Source organism: Otolemur garnettii, unplaced genomic scaffold, assembly GCF_000181295.1.
Source record: "Otolemur garnettii isolate 467f Iridium unplaced genomic scaffold, OtoGar3 scaffold00042, whole genome shotgun sequence".
Classification (NCBI taxonomy): Eukaryota; Metazoa; Chordata; class Mammalia; order Primates; family Galagidae; genus Otolemur; species Otolemur garnettii.
In genome coordinates, this window is record NW_003852437.1 from 13,450,376 (window position 1) to 13,461,670 (window position 11,295).

General features: G+C 38.0%; 2 protein-coding genes and 1 pseudogene across 2 annotated transcripts in view; 2 read left to right on the forward strand and 1 right to left on the reverse strand.

The window, feature by feature from the left end:
- Window positions 1-2,659, forward strand: part of SLC2A12 (solute carrier family 2 member 12) — a 57,732-nt gene extending 55,073 nt beyond the window's left edge. The window contains 2 exon segments of the mRNA XM_003790314.3: window positions 2,505-2,631; window positions 2,633-2,659. Of these exon segments, the coding sequence (XP_003790362.1) occupies window positions 2,505-2,631; window positions 2,633-2,659 (154 nt within the window).
- A 1,638-nt stretch (window positions 2,660-4,297) lies between these two features.
- LOC111725523 lies at window positions 4,298-4,409 on the forward strand (annotated as a pseudogene).
- Window positions 4,410-6,519: 2,110 nt separating this feature from the next.
- Window positions 6,520-11,295, reverse strand: part of TBPL1 (TATA-box binding protein like 1) — a 34,841-nt gene continuing 30,065 nt past the window's right edge. Inside the window, exons 3-5 of the mRNA XM_023513506.1 lie at window positions 9,538-9,641; window positions 9,343-9,437; window positions 6,520-7,050 (exon numbers count right to left, since the gene is read on the reverse strand). Coding sequence (XP_023369274.1) covers window positions 6,971-7,050; window positions 9,343-9,437; window positions 9,538-9,641 — 279 coding nt within the window. The 3' untranslated portion in view covers window positions 6,520-6,970. The remainder of the gene's footprint in view (window positions 7,051-9,342; window positions 9,438-9,537; window positions 9,642-11,295) is intronic.

Here is an 11,295-nt window from a genome sequence, read left to right on the forward strand (position 1 = left end):
TTAAAAAAAATTAAAAAAAAATCAAATCAAATCACAACCATGTACCCAACTCTGCACCTACTTTCCAATCATTCAGTTTTAAACAAAGCAGAAATTATAATTTTTTTTTTTTTTTGCAGCTTTTGGCTGGGGCTGGGCTTGAACCCACCACCATTGGCATATGGGGGGCCGGCGCCTTACTCTTCTGAGCCACAGGTGCCTCCAAGCAGAAATACTACTTTTAAGTAAAATCTCTCTTCTCACCAAAAATTTAAATTCCTTGAAAGCAGGGAACTTTGTGGTTTCCCAGCAGCTCCTTGGCATGTCACTGAAGGTCTTTGTTGAATGGATGAGTACATGAATGAACTGGATACAGAAGTAAGGCAATGAAGTCGACACCAAGATGACACCACATTTTAGTGTGAGAAACTGGATGGATGCTGAGATAGGGACGCCTGAAAGAGGACTAGGCTTAAGGGCGTGGGTGGTAACAGCTCTGTTCCAGAGAGCCTAATTTTGAGGTGTGCATTAGACATCAGTAGATACAGTATCATTAGGCAGCTGGATAAGTCAGTCTGAAATTCTAGAGACTCTCTGGGGGTTAGAGTCAAACCCCAGGAGGTGGCCAACAGCTTGTAAATAGCCATAAGCCATTGGAGCAGTGATTGGTGCCAACAGTCCAAGGTGTAACCATCCAGATGAGATCTTCCCGTCAGAGAGCAGAGAAAGGGATGAGGTCCAGGGCCTGGATTATACCAGCCTTTAGAGATCAAGCAGAGGGGAGGGAGGGTCAAAAAGGACTGCAACGGAGCCAACAGAGAGGCAGGTGAGAAGCCAGAAGTGCTACGGGAAGGTGGGATGTGACCACAGCTGTGCCTGACTCAGTCTTAGCAGAGGACTGAGAAAAGAATGGAAGTGAACACATCAGCTACAGTCCTCTCCTTGTAGATGCTGAGCTATGAAGGGAGCACATGGGACGGTTATACCTTGGACTGTTGGCACCAATCGCTGCTCCATTTGCAAGCACCCTAACCCACTCTCTGACCACTCTTCTCTTCAACCCACTTCAGTACCTGCGCATAAACAAAACTTCAGTCCCACCAGTCCCACCGAGTATGGGCCACCCACATTCTCACTTCCTTTCTTACCCTGCCTAGATTCCTTGGGCCACCACCAAGTCCCCCTGATTCCTTCTTTCATACCCTGCCCTCTCAACACAGGCAAACTTTAACTTTGATCAAACCAATTCTTAGTTTATTTTATCCCTGCATTTGAGGAGCTAAATGCAGCTGAAGAAAACATGCCAACTATGCTGAGCATATATTTCAGGTAGGTCTGTAGGACTGCCTGTAATTGACCAATTCCCTGGTAGGTTGACTCCTACTTTGCAAGATGGTTACTCCCCACCTGTACTTTCTCAAGCCTCTAGCACTCCCTCCCCCCTTCCTTACTCTCTGCCCTTGATTTTGTTTTTTATAGTTCACTGAGAAAAGAGAAACTAAGAGACCACCTCATCTTCCTGCCATGAGATCTGCTAACTTACCTCCGTCTATGCCCACATACTCTACCTGTTGCAAGGCCAAGGTTCCCGTTTGGTTATCATAAATTTCCCTTCTATGGGAGTTAACAGTAACTCATACATACAAAGCTGCAGTGGTTCCCATCTTAAAAAGAAATACCTCCCCCAGACTTCAAATTCCTTGTAGGTGCCAACCCATTTCCCTATCCCACTTCTTGAAATGAAATAAGAGAAGAATTTCAGGAACCAAGAAATTGGTTTCTCTTATTTCATTTCATTTATGATCAAATGTCGCCTCTGTAGCCACCTGTCTGATACAGACCCCCCCTCCACCCAATTGAATCATTTCCCTCTCTTCTCCCTTTACTTTTCTCACGAGTACTTATTCACTCCAAATTATACGCTTATAGGCTTGTCTCCTCGACTCAAATATAACGTAAGCTCCTTGAAAGCAAGTCTTTATCCATTCAACCCATACCATCTACACATTGTGACCACACAAGTAATGGTTCAGTTACAGAAAAAGGTATCTGAAAAGGGAGGGAAGGCTCAAAGGTGGCCTTCTCTTTTTAAAATAAAAACACTGTAGCATATGTTTATGCTGATAGGAATAATCCCGAAGAAGGAATTTGCTAATGTAGGAGGGGACAATATGAAAGGCAGTGTAGATGTTATCAGACATACTGGTGGTGAGAAGTGGGAAAAAATGAGGGAGGCTCTGGGATGTCATCTCCACTAGCTCTCTGTTTATCACGTGATCCTTGCCATCCCTCCCTGCAGAAGATTGCTGTGATCGTGATCTAAGAGGACGCCCCACTTCACCCCTTGCATGAGACGGACCAGAGTTCTGTTGCATACTGGATTTCACCATCAGGCTTCACCAATAAGGCTTTTTTCCATAGCTAGAAAATTTAAACCCCAGGGCAATTTGAAAAATAATAGCCTGCACATTTTTTTCAAAAACTGTAAACTAAAAATCACATTCTCGTTTGTGCTTCTCTTTCAGGAACTATGTGAAAAACAACATTTGTTTTATGAGTCACCGCCAAGCAGAATTAGTGCCAACACAGCTTCAAAAAAGAAAACCCCAAGTGCAGCTCCTGGAGTGTAATAAGCCATGTGTTGGAGGACAACCAAAGGCAGCTGTCTCCAGAGACCTAACAGCCTCAAACACCTAGCAAACAGGGGTGCCCTGTGACAACACTTAGCAGGGTGTCTGGGACCAATGTGTAGTTGCTACTCCTGTGTTCTTTTTTCAGTGTCATTGAAGGACACACTGAAATTATTTAAAAAAAAAAAAAAAAAAGAGAGAAAGAAAACTATGCCCACATACTCTTCCCTGAAGGTAGATGAGGTATACAGGTCTTAAGTGATTTCTTTTTGATTCTGAACGTGTAAATCAGGATAGAAAAAATGATGCTGGCTGGTTCAATACTTTGCACCTTTCCCACAGAGCAGCCTTTGAAAAGACTTAAGTCCTACTGGTGAGATCAACCTTTGCCTTAAGCGAAGTACATAGGGAGGTCTTGCTGCTTCGTTATTCAGACGCAAATTGTCTGGACACAGGCTTACAGTTTTGGCTTACTAAGGACACTACTTGCAATGGGTCTTGTGTAAAAAGAACCAAGACATGCAATGTGGACAATTTAATTGCACATGTTTTCTCTCTAGATTAGTTAGAAGCAGATCCTGGCTAGGATTTTAGTGATAATTCCTAGTTACAGTTCAACAAGTACCAAGATTATACTACTTATTTTATGAGTTGTGATCTACAGTTAAATGCAAAATAGCCTACTTTTATGAATTTTGTAATATTGTAAAATCTTTTTAAAAGCCAATTTCACAATAGTTGAGAAAAATATGCGTTTTTTTCGTTTTAAAAATGAATATCAAAGACAATTTAAAAATCCTGGGACCATATTTATTCAGAAATAGTTGTTAGTAAAATATTACAAAAGGAGTTAGGATATTAGGTTATTTATCTAGATCTCTAAGCAATTAGGTTTAAGTCATTAAGCCTATAAAAATTCTCTCCTTGTAAGGCTTTCATGACAACTTACAGTAATCCAGTTTCCTGCAACTCTTTGCACTCAGGAATATCACTACCTCAGGTTACGGCACACAGGCTGTATGCGACGCTGACTTTCAGATGACTGCAGACAAAATAAGAGAGCTTCACACACAGAGACAGTTTCCTATGTTCTTCTCTGTGATGAATCATATTGATGCACACTGTGCCAGCAACATGAATCTTCATCCACACAAAGATGGACTGTTCTCTTCTGTATTTCTCCAGTTGATTTTTAGTAAGACATTTTACCAACAGAATTGGGATATGATAGAAAATCCACAATAAAGAATCTTAAAGCCCTTAAGTAGTAGCCCATTAAATGACTAATATTGCAAACTCTAAAAGGCATGCCAAAAACTTAAAAGAATGAATAACCTAACTTGAGAAAGAATTTAAAACTCCATTTTATTTACCTGGGAATGTTTCTATAGGTTTTTAACAAACTGTCCTAGTTTCAAATTAAGGGTATGTGATCCATGACATCTCCTTATAACAAAGGGAAAGACTACATAAATCTCTGTGGCATAAGAGACTCAGGAGAGTAACTGAAATTTATTATCTAAATTAAAATTGGCAAGGGAAGGCCAAGGGGAAAGGAGATTTCAAATGTTAATTCTGTCATGGTACATTTCATATGCAAGGTAGAACATACTCTGCTTTTTAGTTTTGGAAAAGGAAAAGGAATATGTCTGTGTTCTGCAGAGGGTCAGTTTAAGAAATTTATCACAATCCTTTTGTAGTTAGTAAGTCTGATGATGGGGCTTTCAAGGCTCTTGTGTGAGATGTGCCTCCTTGAAACCTTGGTGTGGCATGGACAAAAGCAAGACATTTATCATGAATCTTCGGTGAATTACAGGCCAAGACTTCTTTTTAAAAATCAAGACAGGTTATCAATATGAACTGGGTTTTCTCTCTCTCTCTCTTTTTTTTTTTTACCAAACACCACAGATGGTAAGACATTTAATAAAGCTATTCCATGTTTCCTCTGAAGCACGAGCAGCTATTTCTTGGTTTAGCCATTCACTGTATATAGGCATAACATTGTTTATTAAGCTAGCTGGTTTATTACCAGTGACCTCAACTTCAGTATCTTTTATCATCTTTTATATTTTTCTTTTATTGTTTTGAGTCTGTAACTAAACAATTTTATCTTCAAACTAATTTTTACCCAATACCCATCATCTTATACCAAATCAAGCTTTTTGGTTTTCAAAAATACAAAGGGGGCATACTTATAATTTTTATGTATATATTCACAGTTTTTATTTATAAAAAAAATTTACAGTACTGTGGAAAGCCAGCAAAAGACATCAGACACACTCATTTCTTCCCAGCTTTGTTTAGTGGCTTACCCATGGACACTGCCCAGTGAGGCTCAGGCAGCAGCCCTGGAAGCAGACCTGGTTAGATGCCTCCCCATCCTTTACAGAGAAAACACTTCCATGAACTATTGATCTGCTCAGCTTTCAGTTCACTCAAATACTGAAAATGTTACATTATCTGGATCCACATCTTGGCTATATAATCATGCTCCTCCCTTTCTATGCTTCCTTCTTTGTGAACACTGCAAAACAGGGGTCATTATTACTATTAATTAAAACTAAGTGAAAAATCTCAAATGTTTACAACAGTTTGCCTATAACTCTTTCATCTAATTTTACTCTCTATATTTATGAGTTTAGCTATACTAGTGGATCTTAAAATGAATCAAACACAAATGGAAAATAACCCCCCCCCAAATTAAAGTCTAAGAATCATAATTAAATCTTTCACAAGAAAGAAAAACATAAAAGTTAGCCTTTGCCCCCTACTTTGGAGGAAATGAGAGGCAGGGTAGGGAAAGGCATTGAAAAGGAAGACAAAAATAGACATAAAATAATACATACTGTTCAGTGCAGTGCTTAAGCTAGGTTTTCAAGATTTTATAACATGGTAAGGAAAAATGTACTATATACGGAGGTTAAGATGTTGCGATTTTTCACAAGGGTTTCAAAACTTTTTGGAAGTTCAAGTTTTTATAGAAAATTGTGTTGGAATATTGTCTCTATCAGGTTTCTCCTGAGAAACTAACTTGACTCTCCAGTCAGGTTAATTTCTAGGTAAAATCACTGTAGGTTATGCTAACTCCTAAGCCTAAGTGGTAGAGCAGGACCACAGCTGGATCCTGGGTTACCACTGCAGGGCTCCTGGGTGAGCCACAGACACTGTTTCATAAATACATATTTGTTATAACTGTAAGAGTAGTAACCCCATATACTGAATAGTCACTCTTTAGCTCCATTAAATAAGACACAGCGAAGGAAAGACATATCTCACAAAATGGCTTTCAAGTTCAAGTGGAACTGTATTATAATGATACTGTGGCACAGAGGCAGCTTGTGGGCACTTCTTTTTAAAACAGCACAATGTTATCAACTTCTGACTAGACTCTTAGTATAGCCTTGAGCACCGGCCTAAAATGAATGAGTCAAGAACCTCAACCACTTCCCTACAGCTATAGTTGTTGAGTCTTTCCAGAATAACAAGGTCCGAATGGGCACACGCTATCACATGGTCTTTCTCACGTCCATCTAGTGGGTAAGAGGTTTCTCTTTGTAAAACTACAATTTCTTTACCTTCAAAAGTGATTTAACATTTTCTATCATATTAAATTAGCAACATTAAACATTATCCTTTATCTATAAAGTTCTACTCCGGTTCCCTAGAATTTATATACACATTTTTATTTCTAATCTGCATGAAAAAATTTCCTATTAGATATTTGGTAACACAGCATTAAAGATACTATTCACATGTGGCGCATATATATATATACAAAATACACTTCAAAAAGAAGCCAACACACTTTAGCCGAAGTCTAAGCTTGCATAGATTAAAAAAAAATCATGAATACAATTTTTGTTAAAATAGAAAATGGGGAATAAAAGTTGCAGAATGGATATGAAGAGAGATCTTTTCCAAACTTTTATTTGTGCACATTCAATTGAAAAAGATAACTTTTACAGGTTCTTTGGTGCCCATATTCAGCATACAAAAATGTAAAAGACTATTCACAAATAAAACACCTTAGCTCAAACTGGAAAAAAATAACAATGACAACAATAAAACAATCTAAGGTAGTGCACACTGTGACAGCTCTGCTTATGGGGACATGAGAATTACTGCGAAAATAAATAGAATGTCCTTTTGTAAAAGCAGCAATGTCATGTCTTGTAAACTTCCTTTTTATATTACAGCAACGTTTGGAATAAAATCCAAAGGGACTGGAGCTTACACTGTAGCCGTGAATGAGTAAAAGAGTCTATTTCCTCAATTATTGTTGGTCCAGTTTTCCTTTTGAGTCCAAATGTGCAGGTTTTAAAAGGTGCTCAGTTAGAGAATCTAACCAATTAAGTAATGAATTATAAAATTTCTTTCCTGCTTTCAAACACAAATGGGTAGATCTGTTCCACAGCAGTAGCAACGGCCTTTACATTGGGCCCTGGAAGAAACACAAGGGAGCAAGGTAAGAAGAGGTAAAAAGGAGAGGGCTAGGGGAAACTGACTGCCCAGAACTATAAATATTCAGGGAGTTCAGAATGTTAAGTTAGCTGTCTAAAATGTCCACACTTACATAATTTTACATATAGTCAAGAAGAACCAAAAGAATGTAATTTTTATTTAGACAAAGGAAATCTAAAAGACAAAATAATATTCATTTTGTTTCAGGGCCCCAATCTGAAAAAAGGGTATAAGAAACTGCACGCAACTCTTGTGGCAGAGAATAAAAAGCACTGTAATGTAATGTGGAGGACAGGAAGGAGTAAGAAACGGACTAGACAACCACGGTCCTTTCAGTCACTGTTACTTGGCTTTGGCTACAAATGAGGCACCCAGAGTATGGAGGAACCCAGCAGAATAACACACAGCTGCTACCAAAACATTGGGAAACGAGAGGGCTGTTTAAACTACAGGGTCTAAAATTCCCCATCGATTTGTTGCCACTTAGTATCCACATTTATTACTAACCTGGTCATTTCCCTCTCAGTGCTTATCCAAGTCAATAAGGGGGTAAAAAGTACAAGACAGTAACCAAAATTGAACTAATCCATTCAATGCCATTTAAAAGTGTAATCTTTCATTTAAATAGCTAAGAAGAAACATAAAAAAGGGCAGTGAAAAGTATTTTCCAAAAAATTATTTTGAATTAAAAATGGTTTCATCAATATACACTTACCTCTTTTGAAAAGACCCTGAAAACTTAGATAGCCATCCACTGTGAGTGCTTTGAAGGTCCTCCCCATGTCCAACTTGGTCAGCTCCTTCCTGATTACCCTTTCCCCCACCCCACAAAGGACAAAGTGCTTTGCTCAAGGGAAACACTCAGCATGTGTTCACTGAATTGGTAACATTTCATAGGCTATTCTAGATGTAAAGAATGCACACTACTTAACTAGGTCAAATGTCTTGGGTTTGTTATTGTGCTGGTTAATTATTCATTAACTCAATAACACAGATTTTTACATATGCATCATTTTATTCTACATTTAGCAGGGACTACCACTGATAGATTTTGGGGCCTCTGAGATGTCCAAGCTCCAAAGTGTGCAAACAGTCAAAAGAAGGGAACAAATAGACTTGTTTCCTACCATCCCATTTTTAAGATTTAGGTGGGATTGTAGCAATAGGCTTTGAAAGTCTCCAAGAAAGATGAAAAAAGCTATGGGATGAGTCAAAAGTAAAACTTATTTGCTGAGAATCTAAACGTACCAAAAATTGTTATTCTCCTCTAAGGAATAAATGGCTGAAAAGCAAATGTCAAGGATACTAAAGAAATTCAGGTTTGCCTGAGGATGGGGTTGACTTTCAAACAATACTGCTATATAATTTATAATCATAGTACCTTTAAAAACCATACTGTACGCTAATGATACCCTTTGAAACATATGCCCAGTCTTCTGAAACCACCCCTTCCAAAAGATATAACAAATAGGTACCAATTATATTTTTAGAGTATTCTGTTTATGTAAAACTGCTAAAGTTCATAAAGTATGAACCTCTGAAGTTCTAGAAGGTTATTTTAAGTGTAAGATATCATACATTTAAAAATCATATCATGGGCCAGGGGTAGTGGCTCATGCCTGTAATCCCAGCACTCTGGAAGGCTGAGGTGGGTGGACTGTTTGAACTCAGGAGTTTGTGACCAGCCTGAGCAAGAGCGAGATCCTATCTCTACTAAAAACAGGAAAAACTAGCTGGGTGTCGTGGTGGGTGCTTATAGTCCCAGCTACTTGGGAGGCTGAGGTACGAGGATCACTGTGCCCAAGAGATGGAGGTTGTATGAGCTGTGATGCCACGGCACTCTACCTGGGATAACAGAGTAAGACTCTGTCTCAAAAAAACAAAACAAAACAAAACAAAAAAACCGTATTATGGATATATCGAATTTTCTTAACAGCTCCATACTGGAAACTACTCAAATGCCTTTGGATAGTACATTCACACATTAGATGAAAATAAATGATCTACATACCTCTACATGGAACAATACAGATGAATCTTACTAAGACAATAATGAGTAAAAGACAGACACAAAGCAGTACATGTAGGAGTTACGAATAATACAAAACAAGTCAAAGTAATCTACAGCGGTAAATGTTAGGAGACTGGTTCCCCTTAAAGGGCAGAAGAAGTGATCAAAGAGAGAAATTAGACATTATCTCTATCTTGGTATGGGCAATCTTACATCACTCAATCCATAACTGACAAGTTTTGTTTTAATATTATAGAATACCTGTTACTGTGATACTTCCTGTTGAAAAAATCTGTAATGTAGCTCTTAGAGACTTTATTCGATAGCACACAGCAGGATGAAGTTCAGGTTCATAACTACACACACACACAAAAAAAGCCAAAATTAATATAAATATTTATAACCTAACGAGTAATTTTAAATTTGTGAAGTTATCTTGCCTCTTCAAAGACCTACCTGGCATGAGGTCTATTGTTCTTTGTGAATTCTGGCAAACGGATTTCAAATGGCATGTTACATACTGCCAAAACGTTAACAACCTTAAAATCCGTAAATATTACCTTAGGAAAAAGTAAAATACAATGAATTTATTTTGAAACAAAAAAAATGCCTATTATAGTAATCATTACTGTCAATCCTTAAAATAAGTGTTTTATCTTAAGTAAAACAGAAACATCTTAAGAATGAATTTAATATAAGTTGTTTTTTAAAATCATTTTTCTAATTATTATGAGTACATAAATAATAGTTTTATATCTTTGAAGTTGTTTAGTATTAAAATCTATAATTGAATTTTAAAAAGCTCAAAAACTTCATTAAAAAATTAAACCTGAGATATTTGCATGATTCAAACAGTATATTCAGAGTCACTTGAATCTTAAGTTTTCTTTCATTTTTTAATACTTTAAATGGGATACTTAAAACTATTGGGGAAAAGGGAGACTAGTGAGAAGAAAAAATAAAGCAGAGTTCTAAAGAAGCAAACTGGAAAAGGTGTCTCCCTAAAATATCAATGGAGCGTACGGTGGGCTCTAATGGTCAGATGTTTTCTCATATACCGTTAGTGTAAAATAACATTTCTGTGAGTTTGATTGCATGTTTATTTTCTCTTGGAGGATAGAGATAAAACTGTGCTTTTAACTAATTGGGATTTCTCACTTCAAATTAGTTATATATTAAGAAAAGAAAATTCCAAGGGTGAAAATGTTCTCCAAAAACTTCAGCCACTCCCACAATCTTGAATTGTTTCATTTCATTATCTTCTCCTCCTTAATCAGTCCTCCTAAAACCACAATTATAGATGAGCTCTCCTCCAACCCAGTACTCACACAGTACAGTTGCAGAAAGCCGGGATACGGCAAAACAGCACCATCTTCGAACCAAGGGACCCATCAAGGTGCTCTGTACTGCCACTCTTCTCAAGCACTAACCCTACACTCCAATAGCAGTTCAGTCCATTCCTATTACTTCTCCTTCAGAGAGACTGAGTTATGAGAGAGAAACTCAATTTCTCACCTGTTTCCACAAACTGACCTAAGTCCCAAATTATATTTGAAAAACCTCTGAATTTCATAAGGTAAGTGTCTAGGGGTCTTATCATATTTATCTATAATTTACTCATCATTTCCAAGTGACCCAGCAGTTCTGTAAAACGGAATCATTTTATTTGAAGGTATACTTCTACCAAATTATATGTGACAAAGCTGACATACCCTGCAGTCAAGTTACAAGTGCAAGAGCCTGCCAACCAGTGTGTCCATGTCAGTAGGACCCTGCAGCTCTCGACTCATCATCCTGGCCTGGCATTTGTGAGATGACCAAAAACTTTTTCTTTATTGGTGAGAAGTGACAAATTAGGAGTTGAAAAGGAAATTAATCTGTAAGGAGACAAGTAACTCTGTGGGAAAAAAAAATTGGGACAAAGCTAGGATCTTTTACAAATACCCACAGGCCAAGTTTTGCTACTCATTTTCATACTGAAGAGGAGTATTAAAAAAAAAAATCTAGAAAAAGTTAAACCATAAGAAGAGTTTCTGGGGTGGCACCTGTGGCTCAGTTGAGTAGGGGGCTGGCCCCATATACCAAGGGTGGTGGCCTTGAGCTGGGCCCCTGTAATCCCAGCTACTCAGGAGGCTGAGGCAAGAGAATTGCCTAAGACCAAAAGCTGGAGGTTGCTGTGAGCTGTGACGCCACAGCACTCTACCAAGGGTAACA